Genomic DNA, 21,329 nt, shown 5'->3' with positions numbered 1-21,329 from the left:
GAGGAGCAGTGTGAGCGGTCGTTTGACGCCGCTGAGGTAGGAGAACAAAAGAAGGAAGAAGAGAATCGTTGACCTGTAAGTACAATGCACTGAGAATGTCTACAGATGTATGATGATGCACTTGAGATATGATTGACAGAATTTCTGATGTTGAGCGGTGATTGGTGGAAAAAATTCTATGAGGGTAAATGAGGTTTTAGGTTCTCAGTACAATGTTTTGTCTAATGTGATGTACGCCAGGGTCTTACAAGGGAAATTCGTGAATGTGTCATTACTGAATTCAATGGGACAGCTGATTACAAAAACACAATGGGGGATCACCAAAGTCACTGTCACCAAAGCAGAATTGGGAATGCGTAATGTGTGTGTTTAACAACTTCATTTTCAAGGCCGAAAATGAGGACATACGTACGATTTTAGCAGCTTACAGAATAATGTGCGAAATCACCAACAAGAAATGGCAAAAGAAAAATATTTCAATGTGGTTAATGGGTGCGAGTCGTGCTGATGTTATAATTAGTTGCACACATACCCGATATGCGAGTGGTGAACAAGTCAATTTGGCTCAAAATCGGTTAGAAAGCTACTCCAATATCACAGACCTCAAGTCACGTAAATGATGGTCACTCTCGTTTTAAGCAGGGACATAGGATAAACACAAAGTTATTCGAGACGTATAGGCATGTGGACGTAAGTCCACTTATGCCTTCAAGTACAGACAAAGATTCATCGGGTTTATCAACTTGTGCTACCTATTACTTACATAAAGTTCAAAATCGTACAACAGCTGACGGCCAATATACATCTCGCAATTATACTGAAACTCCCGCGACAACCAATGATTGAAAAATACTCAAATAAGAATTCGGACAAAACATTTGTGCCACATGATCAGCATCTGTTTTTGCAACAATATCGTCATCTGGAAATGTATTTAAAAAAAAACACTGAGTGGATCAGAGGAAACACATGTCTTATTCAGAAACAAGTGTTTTTCACTACTGATTAACATTTGTGCCACATGATCAGCATCTGTTTTTGCAACAATATCGTCATCTGGAAATGTATTTAAAAAAAAAACACTGAGTGGATCAGAGGAAACACATGTTTTATTCAGAAACAAGTGTTTTTCACTGCTGATTAACTTCTGCTGTTTTATTTATAAACAAAATTTTACATTAATAATTATGTATTTTTATTGCACTTCTGAAATCGAAATAAATTACTTACTTTCCCAAAATAATATCATTAAGTTGACATCCTTCTTATTGGACTCAAGTTCGCAGCCTCTTCTCATAGCTTTGCACGGCCTTCTCTACCTTTTCGTTCGACACAGATTCAATTTCTTGAGGAATGATAATTTTGAGGTTATCTATTGATTGGGGCTTTTTCACACATACAATTGATTTCTTCAGACTGACCCACAGAAAGAAGTCAGAAACCGATACATTGGGACAGCATCCAGGTCAAGAAACATCGCCGAAACACGAAATGATATTTCCAGTAAACAGTTCTCGAAATGATTCCATGGATACTCTCGCCGTGTGAGCTGTGTCACTATCCTATTAGAACCACATTTATGTCACGTTCTTGTGACTTTCCAATTGACGACGCAAGGAACTCTTTACCTTTTACACGAAGCGCACTAACGCCATATCGAGTAACTAAAGTTTCTCGTCTTCAAAAAAGTAAAGACCAACGATCCCTATCTTGGAGACACTGCACATCACTCTTACTTTCGAGCTGTGGAGAGGTTTCTGGTATTGTTCACATTGGTTCTGATGCCCTGTGACGACAGTTGTATACATTAACGTGCCCATCAAACTGGAAATGGGTTTTGTCTCTCATCATTATTAGAGTGTCTGCGTCTCCTGTAAAAGTGCTGTCCATTATGCCGTAAATTTTTTGGGGTAGAACTAAATTCCTTTGATTTATCTTATGGATGATTCTTATTTTCCATGGCTGAAATTTGAGATCGTTATGTAACATGCTTGAGGGGAATGGAAGTGTTACAGCCTGTCGCCAAGAAGACTGTTTCGGATTTGCAAGAACCACCCCTCTCACTCAGTTTATGTTTTCCGGCGTTACAGCTGAATGGGGAAGACCAGGTCTTTCCATTTTTTTTCTTTTTTCCATCACAGATACAGTACTTCCAAATGCCTCAAACTAACAGTACGCTGTTTCAATCTCGGACTGCACATCAACGTTCGACATTAAAATTTCCGCGTGAAAGCCGTTGAACCGTGAATCTCTATCTATAAATAATTACATCTGTAAAAAAAACTGCTCGACAACCAACACGTGATGCTCTACGTTTCAACGCTTCGTACTGACTGAATCTGCGTTGTCGAGGCCGTCCCCCATACGTCGCCCAAGGTCAGTACCCCCATACTCCACTGAATACTAGCAGCTTAAAGAACATACGTTTCCTTCGTTCAATCTTACATAATGCCTCTCATACAATAGATGTCACAAGTATTTTGCAACCAGACATCAAATTATTTCCTCTCCAAAGCATGAGGCTTACACTCCCATAGTGCTCAGATCAAATTATTTCCTCTCCAGAGCATGAGGCTTACACTCCCATAGTGCTCAGAGCCATGAGGCTTACATGTACTTGGATAGCGGGGCACCAAACCCATTACATCACCAAACGTGAGAATTCAGATGCACGGGATTTCTTCAAATACTTACGAGACTAATACAGGGTGTCCGAAAAGACTATCCCTGATTACATAAATTGGTAACTCAGGCTAGAAGTAAGATACAAATATGAAACTTGTGTCGAATTGTTTACACGGGGATGTATTTGTTTTTTGAGTCTGTTTAATTGTCTTCTATCTTCCGGGTTGCGTGTTTTGAGCCATCGGCGTCTAGCTGCGTTTTTGAGGTACTTGAGATCTTGTATAAGTGGTGGCAGAGTGTGAACGTTTGTTTCAGGAAATATGTTTGTTGTAGATGCTTTCTTATAGGCTGTTTTAATTTTGTCTGTTAGAGAGCCGATGGCTTCTTCTATTTTTTGAGTAGTTGTTAGGTCTAGTGTGGGACGAATGTTATTATTTAGCCATCTCTGGAATTGGTCCCAATTTATTGTGGTTCTGTGTCGTGGGTGAGGCGGTTCTATTGCGTTACCGGTGTGGCCGATTACAGGTAGATGGTCGGAGGTGAGATCTTGAAAGGTTCGGAGATGCAGGTCGGGATCGAGGTTCTTGGTTATGCAGATACCTAGGACGTCCGGTTGGTGGCGGTGATTGAATGGTATGTGGGTAATATCTTCAGGAGCGGAAATTGCAGCATTCAGTCGTCCTTGTAGGTTATATAGTGTGTTTCCGCGTGCATTGTTACGTCGGGCATTCCACGTGGTGTTTCTTGCATTTAAGTCGCTGGCCAGTAAGATTTTGTTGTTGTTATCAAATATTTGTAGCAAGTCGTTTTCTTCGAATATTGCTCTGGGGCTGAGGTATGCAGCCACCAGGGTTATTTTTCCTTGTACTGGTTCTATTTTTACTATTGTGGCTTCTAATGATGTCATTTGTGGCGTAATTTCAGGATTGTGTCGTATATGTGAGCGAATGAAGATGGCCGTTCCGCATCCCTGCCGGTTGGTTCGGTCTGTTCGGTGGCATACCATATTCCTGAGTTTAAAAGATTGTGTTGGACGTAAATGTGTTTCAGTAACAAATAGTATGTCGATCTGGTTTTCTTCTACGAATTCATTTAATAGGTCTTTTTTGTTGAGTAATCCTGAGGCGTTAAAGACAAAAAATCGTAGGTTTTGTTTCCTGGTAGGTCTAATTTCCATTGTCGGTACCAAAGAATTTCATTACTCCACCGACAATTGCCATTATTTTTGATAGCATGTCTGGTGCAGTCATAAATTGCTGAAATGCGGTGGTGATGATTGATATGATGTTCGTCCACTGTGTGTTTTGCCAGAAGTTTTTAATACGGTTCAGGAAGTCGAGGAAGGAAGCAGGTCCAGTTGTTTGGTTTGAGGTTGAATTTGGTGCCTGTTGTGTCTGGGTACTTGAGGGTGATTCCTGATTTGTCTGGAGATTTGCCCATGTTTTGCGTCCTCTGCGGCTGGCTTCAGCTGGAGTTGGCATTGGTGTGTTCTTTATGGCTGGTTGAATTGTTGCTACTGCTGGAGTGGTGGTTCTTGGTCGTTGGGCTTGGTAAATGCGTATTGCTTTCTGGAATTCTTCGCAGTCGCGAAAGGACGCGGGGTGGCCATCTTGTTTGCAGTTTACACAGTGTGATGTAGCATTTACTGGTAGGCTGCGTTCTCTTGCTCTATGGGCGCCACCGCAGCGGACGCAGCGAGTCGGCATAGAACAATAGTTTGCGGTGTGAAAGAAACCCTGACACTTTTTACATTGTGGTGGACCGTCTTTATTTTGATAAGATTCAATTGTCTCCTTTGTGTCAAGGATGTAGCGGACGTGGTAAATGGCGTCGTTTTCTGGTTTTTTGTCAAGTGTTACGCAGAAGACATCCATGGGTCTTAATTGTTTTGTATTATTGTCTCTTTTCTTGTATTGGTGAACGTTTCTTGGCTTGAAGTTGAGGTATCGTAAGTCTTTGTCTACTTCTGCTTCTGTGACTGTTTCTGGTAAACCTTTTATCACTACTTTTAGGTGTCTTTCACTTTGCGGTTGATGAGTAAAATTGCAAATGTTGTGGTGATGAAAGACGTCGAGTGCTGTCCGTTGGTCTTTCATTGAGTCAAAGTGATATTTGATAGTGTCTCCTTTATAGATAGCCTGTATTGGTCCTTCCATGTGCGTTGAGCGTTAAGTAGTGGCCTTTGTATTGGATAGTAATGGGCGGGATCCTTGGTTTCTTTGGGATGGCTTGAGGTGCGTTTGATGATGATGGAGTTGGTTGGGTTGCAGTTGCTGGATTTCTGGTACTATTGCTTCGTTGTGTTGGAGGTGAGAGAGGTTCAAATCCGTTTTCTGTTTGAATGGTGAATTGTTTGTGCGATGCTGTGTCGTCTTCAGTGTTCTTCCGTTTTGCTGTTTTCCGTGGGGGAGGAGTTTGGAAATCCCCTTCCCCATAGTCTTGTTCCATCTCTTCTTGCTCAGATGACTCATTTCTGTGAAATGTTGTCATCGTCGTATGTTTGATTTGTGTCTTCATTGGTCGAGTTTTGCTCTGTGTCCTGTCGTGGTGCGCCGTGATTGGTTGGTTGGTTTTGGCGGGAAGTCGCCATGTTGTTGTCTTGCTGTGCCTGTTGTAGCTTCTGGATTTGTTGTCTGAGTGCATGTTCGACATCTGTTTCCTGTGTGTTGGTGGTGTTTGGCTCAGATCTACTCGCGAGATCTACCTCAGCCCTATTGCTAGTTCTTTGCCTGGAAGGCCGCGGACGTACAGCTCGCGGGGGGCCGGCCTGCTCTCGGTCGGGCCCCTGCGTCTGAGGCCCTGGGTCTTCATCGTTCCCTTCGCTATCCATCCTATCCCAGCTATTCTGGGGAGGCTCTCCTGAGTCCTATTTCGCTCTGTCAACCTATCGACACGACAATTCCGCAATACATTCACAACGGTGCGACGTAAAAACGCCGCCCCTTTGTGACCGTCACACAGCTTGCGCTCCTCGGCGCCCGATCACGCTCTCCTGACATAACCCCATTAGACTTCTTTTTATGGGGTTATGTCAAGGACGAGGTCTACCGAACACGTGTACCAGATCTTGAAACCCTGCGGCAACGGATGACCACAGTCGTTGAATCGATCCCTCCAGTGATGTTGGCTAATGTGTGGACGGAAATTGAATATCGCCTAGATGTGCTACGTGCTACCAAGGGTGCTCATGTGGAAGTTTATTGATCTGTGAAAAATAATTTGATAGTTTGTAAATAATTAGACACCAGTTTCATATTTGTATCTTACTTCTAGCCTGAGTTATCAATTTATGTAATCAGGGAAAGACTTTTCGAACACCCTGTATTGGTGACTTCACAAGCTTCAATAAATTACAAATTTCGTCATTTTTTCAGTACTATTTAAATGTAGTATTGTAAAGGTAGACACTAATGATGCATAAGTATTACACACAAGCCGTTTTAGAGGCAGGGATGGCGGATATCGCTGAAACAATCGGTTTTCGGATATATAGTTTTTTTACGCCAGTTTAACCTGGTTGTTAAAACTGCTCGAAGTAACTAGTTTCTGTAATTACCGATTTTCAGTATTCTGTTCCCATTATTTCCTGTAATAAACGGAGAAATCGAACAAAGAAAAATAGTAAGTGGTTGAAGACTAGAAAGAATTTACCAGTACCCTCGTATTGATTATAATTACTTGAAACTCGGTTCCAAAATCATGCTGTAACCAGGGATCATATCAGTATTTGGCCATTATGAATAGTCAGTGCTAAAGGGTGAAAACTGAGGTTGAAGGAATCTATTGTTCCTGTTAATTTGTCCGTTTTCAAGGGTTACAAGCAGATAAAGGCATATTATGTAGACAAAGGCATCAGATCAGCTTCTTTTTATTGTTCATTATGAATGAATAGTTAAGTTTTAAATTTATTATTGTTATCATAATTTCCTTCCTCTTTCATTGTTTCACAGAAATGGTAGACAAATATTTATTCTTTTACAGCAAATGATGCGCGGTAATTCACTGTTACGTCACTTCGTTGAAATATCCCCAGACTAGGATTGGTGCCATTCTGCAGCACAACGATGTCCGGCCACGACAGCGAGAAACTACCATATAGACCAGGTGGGGGCAACTACAGAAAATATTTCAAAATAACTCAAATTTTTAGTATAATAATTACTTCTCTTTTAATAAAAGTTTATTTAAAAATGAAAAATTTTAGCACCGTTGCTATGGCCAATTAACATTTCGTTTTTTTACCCGGATATTTAGTAAACAATAAAAAAACCATGCTATAACCGAGACCAAACAAATACCGAAAAACCGGTTACTCAGGACCAAAATACCAGTAACAGTTTTAACCGGTGGATTTTCCTCATACCTAATTAAGAGGTCGACACAGCAACACAACTTCAGATAAAGGACTACGAGGTTCAAGACTAAGCAAGGTCTAATTACAATAAAGGTTAATATCACACATCATATACCTTATAAGTATGCATCGCCTTTAAATAGCACGAGCCGAAAAATTTAAACAAAATAGCTTACTTACAAAACAAGTTCTAGCTGCAACCTACATCTGGTTAAGAAAGAATTGATTTTATTTCAAGGTCTTTATTTTAACGTTCTTCTTTTCTTTATTATTTCGAACAGTGGCTAGCCTTATTTTGACCAAAATGCATAGAAAGTGTCTGAATAGTACAGTGTCAGCAGGTGGATATAAAGGTCGATCCCTGGTCAGTCCCAGAACTTTTATCCACCTCTGGCAACATATGTCAAGATGAAAAAAGGCGAGTGCATTCTGATTTGGTGCCCATTATGACCTCTACGTCTCCCTATAACTGACAGGGTAATCCCGCTTAAAGGTCAAAAGAAGGCAACGGCATACCAAATCCTACAGGATCGTGCCTCGTAATGCACTGAGGTATGCAAACGAACTTTGGAGTCAATGACAGCTTTATTGTATATACCCCACAAGCCACTGTAGAGATGTCGGTCCTGGACATACTGGACATACGAGGGTAATCCCAAAAGTAAGGTCTCCTATTTTTCTTTAAGAACATAGACCTGTTTATTTCTACAATGGTTTACATCAGTTTGCAGCTTGAACATTTAGCTATTTTTCGACATAATCTTCATTTTGATCGATAAATTTTTGTAGACGCTGTGGCAGTTTTTGTAGGTCCATGTCATACCAGCTCGCCGCCATGCTGTTCAGAAAGTTATGAACTTCTTCTTTCACCTCGTCGTCGGAGCTGAATCGCTTTCCGGGCAAATGTTCTTTTAACTTAGGGAACAGGCGATAGTCACTGGGCGCGAAGTCAGGGCTATAGGGTGGGTGGTGATTACGTTCCACTGAAACTGTTGCAGGAGAGCAACGGTTTGACGAGCGATGTGTGGGCGAGCGTTGTCGTGGAGGTTGTTTACGCCCTTGCTCAACATTCCTCTTCTCCAGTTCTGAATTGCCCGTTTGGGTTTTTTCAGAGTCTCACAGTACCTGTCAGCGGTAATTGTGGTCCCAGTGGGCACGAAGTCGACCAACAATACTCCTTTCCGATCCCAAAAAACGGTTGTCATGACTTTACCGGCAACCTGTGTTTATTTCAATTTCCGCGGATTTGGCGAAGAAGGATGCCGCCACTGGCGTAATTGTTGCTTGTTCTCAGGTGTAAAGTGGTATGCCCAGGTTTCGCCACCCGTGACAATTGAGTCCAGAAAGTTGTCCTGTTCGGCTGCAAGGCGATGAAGAAATGCGCGGAAAGCATCAACTCGTTGCCGCATGTGGTCCTTAGTCAGCATGCGTGGCACCCATCTTGTGCAACCTTCCGGTAATTCAATGTTTCTGTTAAAATTTTGTGAGCGGTGCTTCGGGAAACCTCAGGAACCAACGTGCAGAGATCATCCAGGGACAAAGCGCCTCAGCGTGGCGTGCGCATGTTTACACACAACGTGTGAAGCACTCTTCGTAACAGTGGGCCAACTGCCACACTAACAGAGTTATGTACTTATAAAAAAACAGGAGACCTTACTTTTGGGATTACCCTCGTATTTGTCTGCTGGATACACACATTATATAGATTTAACGGCATACACCATTCCTAGCAGGCTGGATATTCGCAACAGAGCATATATATGCATATACAGGGTGATCAAAAAGTCAGTATAAATTTGAAAACTGAGTAAATCACGGAATAATGTAGATAGAGATGTACAAATTGACACACATGCTTGGAATGACATGGGGTTTTATTAGAACCAAAATAATACAAACGTTCAAAAAATGTCCGACAGATGGCGCTTCATCTGAACAGAATAGCAGTAATTAGCATAACAACGCAAAGATGATATTCTTTACAGGAAATGCTCAATATGTCCACCATCATTCCTCAACAATAGCTGTAGTCAAGGAATAATGTTGTGAACAGCACTATAAAGCATGTCCGGAGTTATGGTGAGGCATTGGCGTCGGATGTCTTTCAGCATCCCTAGAGATGTCGGTCGATCACGATACACTTGCGACTTCAGGTAACCCCAAAGCCAATAATCGCTGGTCTGGGGACCTGGGAGGCCAAGCATGACGAAAGTGGCGGCTGAACACACGATCATCACCAAACGACGCGCGCAAGAGATCTTTCACGTGTCTAGCAATATGGGGTGGTTCTAATAAAACCCCATGTCATTCCAAGCACGTGTGTCAATTTTTTTTACCTCTCTATCTACATTATTCCGTGATTTATTTAGTCTTCAAATTTATACTGACTTTTTGATCAGCCAGCACATTTGTGTCGGTGGATAATTAATTACAACACGAACCCATTTCTCAGTCCCAACCGTTCGTGTACCGCTAACCTCAGTTTCTTCCTCTTCTAACTCCTCCACTTGTCGAGGTGCCAAAAGATCTTCTGTGGAATCCACCTCCTTCATTTCAAATTTGATTTTCCCTGCCAACAAAGACCAAAAGTTTTAGTTCGTTATTGTACGTCGTCCACAATGTGCAAAAGAACAAGAAACGAAAATCACAGTATCAAAACAAAAAAAAAAAAAAAATGTATAAAATTCTGCAGTTATTGGCTTGATCGAAATTGATTATTACTGAAAAGCAATGTGTAAAGGAAAACTGTCTAAAACTTTTTGCGAATACGTACTAAAAGAGCTTAAATTGGAGATTACACATTACAGATTATCTTACACGCTTAATATCAGAAACATTTGCTCTCTGAGTAATTGACTCTAATACTTTCCACTCATTGTTTATTAATCCCATTCCGTATGTTACGACAAGCTTTGGAAATTCTACTTTTACAACAGCTTTTTTCACTGCAAAGGAACTAACTATGATGCTATGGGGACTATACAGGCTGTCCCAAAGTCTAGGGTAAAATTTATAGAGACAGTATAGCATCCTACACAGTGGAATTTTGAGACAAGGAGCCAATGACCAAAACGGTATACTTGAGACGGTATGAAGTTTTGGACTTGTAACGGTTTCTTCAAGAGTGGCGATCAATTTAGATGCGGTACAAGTATCTTAAGTCCTTCCAACAAAATCCAGTCGTATAACAACACAACATGCACCTAAAATTGTGTGTGCTTTCAGTTTCGCCTCGTAATCTTCCCGTCGTAAATTTAATCGATGCAGCAGATTCATGCGTCTCACAAGCAGTGCTGTAATCGAACTCACTAGCTTATAGTCATTGGAAATTAGGAAGAGTCTTTTGAAAATATTTGTCTTCCTACTAGCTTACATAGACGTGCAACGTGTACGGTAAAAGATACATGCAATAAGAAGCTTTTGGACTGTGGCGCTACACAAGAACGCTAAACTTACGGTATGTTGATGATTTTTTCTTTTTGTTCGTCTAATTACAACTGCTATTTTAAATTTTGTTTTTGAGATTTCCAGCACTAGAAACTGAACACTTGTTTTGACGCTATGTTGTACCAAAACGTAGCATCAAAACAAGTGTTAAAAAAAAGCACAAAAAATGGAACAGAAACACAACATATAGAATAACATTCACGGAACCCGCCACTGAAGATTCCTTGCAACGGATAAAGGCGAAACGCGTGTGGCACGAAAGCTGTTTCATTAAGTTGTAATTAGACGGTCCAAAAGTAAAAGTTATCAACATACGTTAATATTACACGCACCTGAGGACGACAGTACTTCAGAAGTTGAAGACGACGCTATACTTAAGTTTGCTAGATAGAGTGACTTGGTGCCTGGATCGAATTTTTCCCGAAGGGTGCTTGTCTCACAAAAAAAGAAACAACTGCCACAGTGATGTTGGGACGGTGCCTTGAAAAACGAGAGACAACAGTCTGTGATGTATCTACGGTGGGACCATTATATGTAACAATAACTTGCAGAAACGCTTTTTAGTATTTGGCGTAGTAGGATGTAATTCCCGCAAGTTGTGGTCCACTGCTCGTGGTCTAGTGGCTGCTTAGTGTTGCTGCCTCTACAGCGTAAAGTCCTGGAACCGATTTCCGTCCTGGTCAGGATTTTCTTCACTCGGGAGCTGGGTGTTTCTGTTGTCCTAATTATTTCATCTAATCTTCACCGTTGAGAAATTCGCTGAAATGGCGTCGAATAGAAAGACTTGCACCAGGCAGCCATCCCAGAGGTGTCGCCTGGCCAATAATGTTATTTCCAGAAAGTCGAACAAATGCACAGAGAAGATTTTCACAACCGGCGTCATCGTTTTTGGAACATGTTGTCCTGAAAATAATTTCCAAGCTTTAGTTTGCCAAAGTTCTTGACAAAGAATTATTCACAGAGTAGACACTGAGGAAATGGTGTTGGAACGCTTGGGAGAAGATGTATCAAAAACACCCATCAACTTAATTGTGAAGTTCACACATCGAAGAATACAGTGTGGAGAGTGCTGTTGTACCAGCACGTACACCACTACCATAAACAACGTGTGTAAGCAACAGGACCAGATAACTACAGACCAGAGAACACTGCTATCAATGGATTACATTGCAATACATTCACTGACACTGGTACTTGTCACTTGGACTTGTTGCTCATAGCTCAAGGTGTTTTCTACACAGGGTAACTTGCTTATATCAATAAAGATTAAATCTCCGACTATGAATTCCTTATCTCACAGCAATCAGTTTAGGATTGTCTACTGTAGTAACTATTTTGTGACATCCAATATACGTAGTACATTTGAGGGCGGCGGCTAAAAGTGAATCTTGAATTTGTTAGCCGTGTTTCTCGCGCGAGCATGGCAACTAATTTTGTGGTCAGCCAGAAAGCGAAGGGAGACATACTGACCTTAGTTTCCAGTCTGCACTGCCACATTCTGGTCCAGCTCACTGAAAGAAAAGTTACTATCCACTCATTTCTATGCGGTGTCATGACTATGATTTTAAATAAAAGTACACTACTGGTCATTAAAATTGCTACACTAAGAAGAAATGCAGATGATAAACGGGTATTCATTGGACAAATATAATAGAATTGATATGTGATTACATTTTCACGCAATTTTGGAAGTCAGTACCCAGAACAACCACCTCTGGCCGTAATAACGGCCTTGATACGCCTGGGCATTGAGTCAAAGAGAGCTTGGATGGCGTGTACATGCAGCTTCAACACGATACCACAGTTCATTAAGAGTAGTGACTGGCGTATTGTGACTAGCCAGTTGCTCGGCCACTGTTGACCAAACGTTTTGAATTGGTGAGAGATCTGGAGAATGTGCTGGCCAGGACAGCAGTCGAACATTTTCTGTATCCAGAAAGGCCCGTACAGGACCTGCAACATGCGGTCGTGCATTAACCTGCTGCAACGTAGGATTTCGCAGGGATAGAATGAAGGGTAGAGCCACGGGTCTTAACACATCTGAAATGTAGCGTCCATTGTTCAAAGTGCCGTCAATGCGAACAAGAGGTGACTGAGACGTGTAACCAATGGCACCCCATACCACCACGCCGTGTGATACGCCAGTATGGCGATGACGAATACACGCTTCCAATGTGCGTTCACCGCGATGTCGCCAAACACAGATGCGAACATCATGATGATGTAAACAGAACCTGGATTCATCCGAAAAAATGACATTTTGCCATTCGTGCACCCAGGTTCGTCGTTGAGTACACCATCGCAGGCGTTCCTGTCTGTGGTGCAGCGTCAAGGGTAACTGCAGTCATGGTGTCCGAGCTGATAGTCCATGCTGCTGCAAACGTCGTCGAACTGTTCGTGCAGATGGTTGTTGTCTTGAAAACGTCCCCACCTGTTGACTCAGGGATAGAGACGTGGCTGCACGGCCCGTTACAGTCATGCGGATAAGATGCCTGTCATCTCTACTGCTAGTGATAGGAGGCCGTTGGGATCCAGCACGGCGTTCCGTATTACCCTCCTGAACCCACCGATTCCATATTCTGCTAACAGTCATTGGATCTCGACCAGCGCGAGCAGCAATGTCGCGATACGATAAACCGCAATCGCGATAGGCTGCAATCAGACCTTTATCAAAGTCGGAAACGTGATGGTACGCATTTCTGCTCCTTAAACGAGGCATCACAACAACGTTTCACCAGACAATGTCGATCAACTGCTGTTTGTGTATGAGAAATCGGTTGGAAACTTTCCTTATGTCAGCACGTTGTAGGTGTCGCCACCGGCGCCAACCTTGTGTGAATGCTCTGAAAAGCTGATCATTTGTATATCACAGCATCTTCTTCCTGTCGGTTCAATTTCTCGTCTGTAGCACGTCATCTTCGTGGTGTGACAATTTTAATGGCCAGTAGTGTATAAAGTTCCAATCAAAATTGTATTGCGTAAAGTTTCTAACATACAATACTTGTAAATTCACTATTGGCAATTGAAAGCAAATCTTTCTATTCTAACAGCACATTTAGCAGTTCAGTGGCGACCTCTAAGGTACGTTCCTACCAGATTGTCTTTCTCCCCGACTAAAATTACTGAAATGAAAGTTTTCAGTAAATGTCAAAATTAAAACTCGCCATGAACGTGGAAATAAAGTCACCACTTGCCATGTCGAATTGTAATTCACACGGACGGCACATTATCAGTTAATTTGGCGAATTCTAAGCGATCCAGGACGCTGTACAATCCTCGCGAGTTCACTATCCGTTTTTACCGCAAAATACGCACTTTGTCACAGCACGGCACTGATGTCATCCGAGGCAGAGCGCGTCCCGACGTTTCACAGACGTGGATCTTACCGTAGCTGAGTGGAAGTGCCCTTATTACTGCTTGCTTGCTTTGTGTCATCTCGAAGCTGCAACTTCGTTAGGTTGAAGGGTTAGCAGGTCTAGCTGCTTTTCCTTCTTCTCCCTCTGGTTGATTTCCAGTTCATCGCGTCTTGGTTTATTTCTTCTGGTTTGACACTTTTCCTTTTCCTCCCTCTTGCTGCCTCAGCAGCGTTGCTACTGAAAGTTTGTCCACCTCGTTGTCTCTCGCCAGTGAATCTGGTTGCCCAGATTCCTGATGAGAGGATTCGTAGATCTTCTCGTGTCGGCATAGAAAAGTCTCGCCGACTGCTTGAAGCAGTCCTTCAGCATCGGCATGCCCGTTAGCCGATGTAGTTCGGCCGTGCTGAAGCATTCACCCACACCACGGCCGCGTATTCCAGCACGGGTCTAATAAGTGCCAGATGTAGCGTCTTTCCACTGTGTGGAGACAGTGTGGTCGTGGAATTGAGGAAGCGGTAGAGAAGGCGCATTCTGCCAAGCGCCTTCCCCCGTATTTCGGTGATGTGCATCTTCCACGTAAGGAGCCGATCCAGTGTTACACCCAGGTAGCGGCCGGTGTTCGACCATGGAAGAGGGCCTCCTATGGCTCTTACCGTGGCTGAGTGGAAGTGAACCTTTCTACTGCATCTCAGTCTTCATTTACGAGGGTCACTCCAAAAGAAATGCACACTGGTTTTGTAAAAATACAGTTTTGATTCTGCATGTGTGAAAGTTTCACAGTGTGTAGATAAATCCTTCCCGCTTCTTTTCAAACTTAGTTCAACCTGTTCCCCTGAGTGGCGCCGTCTCAGCATGTCTTCAAGATGGCTGCTACACTTGCCGTTCGTCAGAAGCAACGTGCTATCGTAGAATTCCAGGATTTTGACAATGGCTCACAAAGAAACAGGAAAAACAGTATGCAGAGAACTTTTGGAACAGTATGAGAATGGTGGAGATGAACTTCTTGGAAGAATTGTGACAGGTGATGAAACATGGCTCCATCATTTTTCAACAGAGACGAAAAGGCAATCAATGGAGCGGCATATGCAAATTCACCCAAGAAAAAAAAAAAAAAAAAATCAAAACCACACCTTCTGCTGGAAAAGTTGCGGCTACGGTGTTTTTCGATTCCGAAGGACTCTTGCTTGTAGACATCATGCCAAGTGGAACCACCATAAATTCTGATGCATATGTGACGACACTGAAGAAACTTTAGGCTCGACTGAGTCGTGTTCGACTACATCGGCAAAAGCAGGATGTTTTGCTGCTGCACGACAATGCACGGCCACATGACAGTCAAAAAACCATGGAAGCGATCACAAAACTCGGATGGACAACACTGAAACACCCGCCTTACAGTCCTGACCTGGCTCCATGCGACTATCATCTCTTTGGGAAACTGAACGACTCTCTTCGTGGAACAAGGTTTGAAAATGATGGCTCCCTTGTTCACGCTGCCAAACAGTGGCTTCAACGGGTTGGTCCAGAATTGTACCGTGCGGGTATACAGGCGCTGATTTCAAGATGACGTAAGGCAGGAATAGTATGAGAATGGTGGAGATGAATTTCTTGGAAGAATTGTGACAGGTGATGAAACATGGCTCCATCATTTTTCAACAGAGACGAAGAGGCAATCAATAGAGCGGCATCATGCAAATTCACCCAAGAAAAAAAAAATTCAAAACCACACCTTCTGCTGGAAAAGTTGCGGCTACGGTGTTTTTCGATTCCAAAGGACTCTTGCTTGTGAACATCATGCCAAGTGGAACCACCATAAATTCTGATGCATATGTGACGACACTGAAGAAACTTTAGGCTCGACTGAGTCGTGTTCGACTACATCGGCAAAAGCAGGATGTTTTGCTGCTGCACGACAATGCATGGCCACATGCCAGTCAAAAAACCATGGAAGCGATCACAAAACTCGGATGGACAACACTGAAAAACCCGCCTTGTAGTCCTGACCTGGCTCCATGTGACTATCATCTCTTTGGGAAACTGAAAGACTCTCTTCGTGGAACAAGGTTTGAAGATGATGGCTCCCTTGTTCACGCTGCCAAACGGTGGCATCAACAGGTTGGTCCAGAATTGTACCGTGCGGGTATACAGGCGCTGATTCCAAGATGGCGTAAGGCAGTTGAGAGGGATGGAAATTATGGGGAGAAATGAAAATATTGTTCCTATAGAATGTATCTACACACTGTAAAACTTTCAAACATGTAGAATAAACGATTGATTTAAAAAAAAAAAAGAAAACAGTGTGCATTTCTTTTGGAGGTACCCTCATATATACGTGTCAGAGCGGATGGCTGAGGGACCATGTGTTGCCTACGGCTATCTGCATACTGCAGCAGCCTCCGAACGACCGCTTTCTCGGGCACATAACCTTTAATAATATAGTTAGAAATTACTCCAGAAACCTCTTAACTTTTGTTTGTATTCAGTTGTTTGAAATCACCGAAAAAGTTTCAGCTTGCTAGAATGGAAACTTTGTATTTTAGAATTTTTATAGTGGAACTAACGGTAGATCGTTACCTCTGAACCATACCTTTACTAACACTATACCAGCTGTTACTGATACTAGGACTCTCAAATTTGGTATAGCTTTATCGTTTGGTATGTTTTATCATTCACTTTAACCAAAATTGCCTCTCATTAGTATTACAAAAAAAATGGCTCTGAGCGCTATGGGACTTAACTGCTGATCATCAGTCTCCTAGAACTTAGAACTACTTAAACCTAACTAACCTAAGGACATCACACACGTCCATGCCCAAGGCAGGATTCGAACCTGCGACCGTAGCGGACGCGCAGTTCCAGACTGTAGCGCCTAGAACCGCTCGGCCACCCCGGTCGGCATTAGTATTACAGGTACTTAATGTACAACAATTGGGTACATTTTAGTTACATAATTTGTTTTCATTTAATTACTCAAAAACTACAAGAGATAGCTTAACGTGGTCTTTCATTTATTATTTTTGGGGTGAACTGAAGCATAAAACAAATTTTCCTGTTTCTAAATCCATTATTTAGCTCTTCTGATTTTTCCTAAAAACGTGGAGTTCAAATGGTTCAAATGGCTCTGAGCACTATGGGACTCAACTGCTGAGGTCGTTAGTCCCCTAGAACTTAGAACTAGTTAAACCTAACTTTCCTAAGGACATCACACACATCCATGCCCGAGGCAGGATTCGAACCTGCGACCGTAGCGGTCTTGCGGTTCCAGACTGCAGCGCCTTTAACCGCACGGCCACTTCGGCCGGCAAACGTGGAGTCCGGCGTTAATTTTTATTATATGGTTTTGGGAACCAGCACCACTTATTTATGAGCTCTAACTGCACCTTCTGATCAAATTCTGGCTTTCTAGCTTCATTATTTAGCGCCAGTTATTTTGCTCTTAAAACGGCATTTGTACGTAAACTGTCAAGTCTAGAACATAAAGACTTGGTATTTGGAACATTATAACACTAAACTATATTTTAACAAAGTTTTAAACGTAAATTTTGATTTTAAATTTCATACTTGGCGCGCTACGTGCAGGCGCTACGTGACGTGGCGCTACTAGCAGTGAACTGGGATAAGTCCTGGCACACTCGCTCGCATCTGTATCTCACACACCATACAGCGCTTGGCTTGCTTCACATTCTTCAGCTTCCTGTGGACAGTTGTTTAAAATATCTTTCCTTCCTTGTGAAGTCTGTCGTTATGAATCTCACAGAATTTGGAAACAACACAGTGTTAATACATGTAAAATTATGAATTAAAGTGCCTCCACTGTTTGCTACTTATGAAGACTGGTATAGAAAGAGCAAATTAAGTAGTGTTGTGGCTACACAAGAAGCTGGTAGTCGTAACAGAAAAGTGAGGAATGATGATGTGTGTTTGAAGTTATCTGAACCTGTAGATAGTGTGATAATGAATACCACTGTTGGATATTATACCAAAATGTTACTATTAATTCATACCAAACTCTCACGATAGCAGAAAGAGTTTTCGACTTCAGTTCTGATTAAGGGGGCACTATGACCGCTGGATATATCAAGTTATAAACTTTCTTCACAGGACGCCAGTAGAACAGAAACGAGGCAACACAAAAAGAAATCAATAACATTTATTGGTAACGATAATACACAATTGTTCTTAACTTCGGTAACAGTTTGATACGTTTCATTTGAAGTGTATACCTACTTCAAAGATATCTAAATAACTTTGCTGCCTCTTGGCAGTTCATAATTTAGTCATGATGACTGTAAGTATTATGCAGACACTTCTAGTTAACTGTTCATATTGCTCCGTAAATAACGAATGTTAGTCTTCTAATAATTTCCGGGTATGCAGCCGGATCCCGTCGACATTCTGCCACGATATTTCGGCCCAGAGACGTCCGGCCATCATCAGGTGAGTACACAACTACTGAAGAGCCCAGGTGCAGTCGCGGTATTTATGCCGAATACCCGGAAATTATTAGAAGAAGAAATACGCCGGGAAAATTTCAGAAGTCACAACGAATGTTAGGTTAGAACTGTGATCTTCTGAACGAAACTGCCAGAACTATGTGAAACTCGCCTAACTGTGAAAGTGCTTCAATCCGAGGGAATCGCAGGAACTGACTGTCAGCGGAACGTCGCCTTTTGTGCCTGTTGCGGGAGGATATCCATCCGCTCAGTAATCCACCGTTGACGAGGCTCTCTCTGGTGGCCTGCAACACAAACTCAAACGTGCTGATAGACGTGGGGCAGAAGGAGAAAATAGGTCTAACTGGTGAAACCGCCTGGAAGCTGCTGTTTACAGTTAGGATGGCGTCTGGTTAGAGATGTCCTTGTGTGGTGATGGTCTGTCGTGATATTGGTATTCCTCATGGGTTACGCACACAGCAACAACAATAAGCAGTTCATTATGTTTATAATAAGCCAAACCGCTGCTACATTCAAAGATTTTTTATTACGCTGTTATTTTCTGTTATAAGTTACAAATAGACATAGCTACATGCGGTAAAAACTCAGTATATTCTCAGATAGCTTGATAATGGCCTTGGAGCAGAAATAAGCTTATGGCATTAGAATGTAATATCGTAATTGTAAGTTTTAGGGTATAGCACACAATGTGCTTACAAGATGTCTATAATGCTGCAGGCCCAGAAGAATTCAAAATAGGCAGTTCAGCTGAAGCGTAATGGACATCTCTAAAAAGGATAATCACGTAAGTTTTACAGACCAATATGGGTATAAGGTATGAAGCTGCTAAGAAACCTTGAATGACAGAAGAAATACCGTAAGTAATCCATGAAATAACGAAATATGAATACAAAAATATTTAGAAAAATATAACAAGAGCAGGGAACCCTAATAAAACGGCTGCAGGAAAATAATGAATAAATCAAGAAGGTAATCTACAGGATACATTCAGCGTACAAACAACAAAAAATAGCTTATTGTGAAATTAAAAGCGAAGGCGTCAACATTAAGAGTGCAAAAGGAAAACAACCGTTAAACGCAGAGGAGACAGTAGATAGGTGGAAACAGTACACTGATAGTCTCTACGAGGGTGTAGGAACTGTCTGCTGACGTATGGAGCTTTAAAAAAGGTAATAAAGTCGTATGACATGAATGGCTGGTAGTCCCGGAACAGCAGGTTCAGCCGCCGAAATGGAAAGGTTTTCCACATGCTTTGCGCACGCAGGCACCTTCCCTTCGCGAAGTATGAGACCTGTATGAGTAAGCGTAGATACTGTAATGGGTGTGTGTATACTGTAGTGTCATGTTCGTATTATAGACGATGAGAGAAGGGAGAGGTGAAACCCAGTGCCGGCACATAGTCTACTCCTGCCGAGGAGCATCGAAGGGACCGCCAAGCTTTAACTCGCCATCTAACGGATGGATCACCATCACCATCAACAGTGTCACGTGCCCTCACTTAATGAGACACTGCGGAGAGGTTTTGTATTTATACCAGAAACCTGGCGCAAAGTCTGGTGATCATCAGAAATTTCACGCCACCACCTCTCCCCCCTCCCCCCCTTTTGCTGCCAGCAAAATACCAGCAGTGAAAATGTTCACCACCAGGATTCGAATCGGCTTACCTCCAGATAGATGATTAGGAAAACACATGGGATCAGGTGTAGGAGTCAGGCCGGCCATATGTTGCCAAGGTTGTTTCGATTACGCTGCAGAAGTTCCGCTGGGAAGCCCTTACACATCCTCCACACAGTCCCGATGTCTATATACGTACATCACATCTACCAACTTCAGTTCCATTGGGATAATTCCTCAGTAATTTGTCTTAGAGTGTATTTCTAAAGCTGGCGAACTAAATCTCTGTCCGGCATTCTTGAACTGAAAAGTGAATCTCACCACAAATTATGTTAATCAACAACTTAAAAGTGCACTCTAGTCGCATTGGAAAGCTGTGGATGCTGTAGAACTGATACCAATCGTTCATGGGACCCTCCACCAATGACATATACTAAGGTGACAAAAGTCATGGGATATCTCCTAACATCGCGTCGGATCTCCTTTTCCCCAGTGTAGTGCACCCACTCGACGTGGCACAGGCTCCACAAGTAGTTGGAGGTCCCCTGCAGAAATATTGACCCTTGCAACTTCAGTAATCTCCCACAACTGCGAAGGTGTTGCTAGTGTACGATTTTGTGCACGAACTGACCTCTCGATTATGTCCCATAAATGTTTGATGGGATTCACCTCGGGCGATCCGGGCGGCCAGATCATTCAGTGGAATTGTCCAGAATGTTCTTTAAACCAATCTTGAGCAATTTTGGCTCAGTGACATGGCGCATTGTCATCCACATAAACTGCATCGTTGTTTGGGAACATGAGGTCAATGAATGGTCTCCATGTAGCCGAACATAACCATTTCCAGTCAATGATCGGTTCAGTCACACCAGAGGACCTAGTCCATTCCACGTAAACAAAAACACACCAACACACACCACTAAGGAACCACCAGCAGCTTCCACAGTGACTTGATGACGATTTGGATCCATGGCTTCGTGTGGTCTGTGACACATTAGAACCCTGCCATCAGCCCTTACCAACTGAAGTCGGGACTTTTCTGATCGGGTAACTGTTTTCCAGTCGTCTAGAATCCAATTGACGTGGTCTTGACCCCCGAGAGGCGTTGCAGGCGATGTTATGCTGCTAGAAAGGCACTCATATCGATCATCCGCTGCCGTAGCCCATCAATTTCGCCGAACTGTCCGAACGGATACGTTCGTCGTACGTCCCACACTGATTTCTGCTGTTATTTCACGCAGTGTTGCTTGTCTGTTAGCACTGACAACTCCATGCAAACGTCGCTGTTCTCGGTCGTTAAGTGAAGGCCATTATACGTGGTGAGAGATAATGCCTGAAATTTGGTGTTCCCGGCACACTCTTTGCACTAGATCCCCTAGCAATTTCCGAAGTGGAATGTCCCATGCGTCTAGCTCCAACTATCATTCTGCGTTAAAAGCCTGTTAATTCCCATCATGCGCCTAAAATCACGCTGGAGAC

At 42.6% G+C, this 21,329-nt stretch overlaps 1 protein-coding gene across 1 annotated transcript in view; it reads right to left on the bottom strand.

Moving 5' to 3' along the window:
• LOC126419630 (coiled-coil domain-containing protein 96-like) overlaps positions 1–21,329 on the bottom strand; it is a 182,762-nt gene that overhangs the window by 103,003 nt on the left and 58,430 nt on the right. The window contains exon 4 of the mRNA XM_050086819.1: positions 9,457–9,548. Coding sequence (XP_049942776.1) covers positions 9,457–9,548 — 92 coding nt within the window. The remainder of the gene's footprint in view (positions 1–9,456; positions 9,549–21,329) is intronic.

This window comes from Schistocerca serialis, chromosome 9 (assembly GCF_023864345.2).
Source record: "Schistocerca serialis cubense isolate TAMUIC-IGC-003099 chromosome 9, iqSchSeri2.2, whole genome shotgun sequence".
Lineage (NCBI taxonomy): Eukaryota > Metazoa > Arthropoda > Insecta > Orthoptera > Acrididae > Schistocerca > Schistocerca serialis.
Note: the sequence above shows the minus strand (reverse complement) of the source record. Positions and strands in the feature narration are given on the sequence as shown.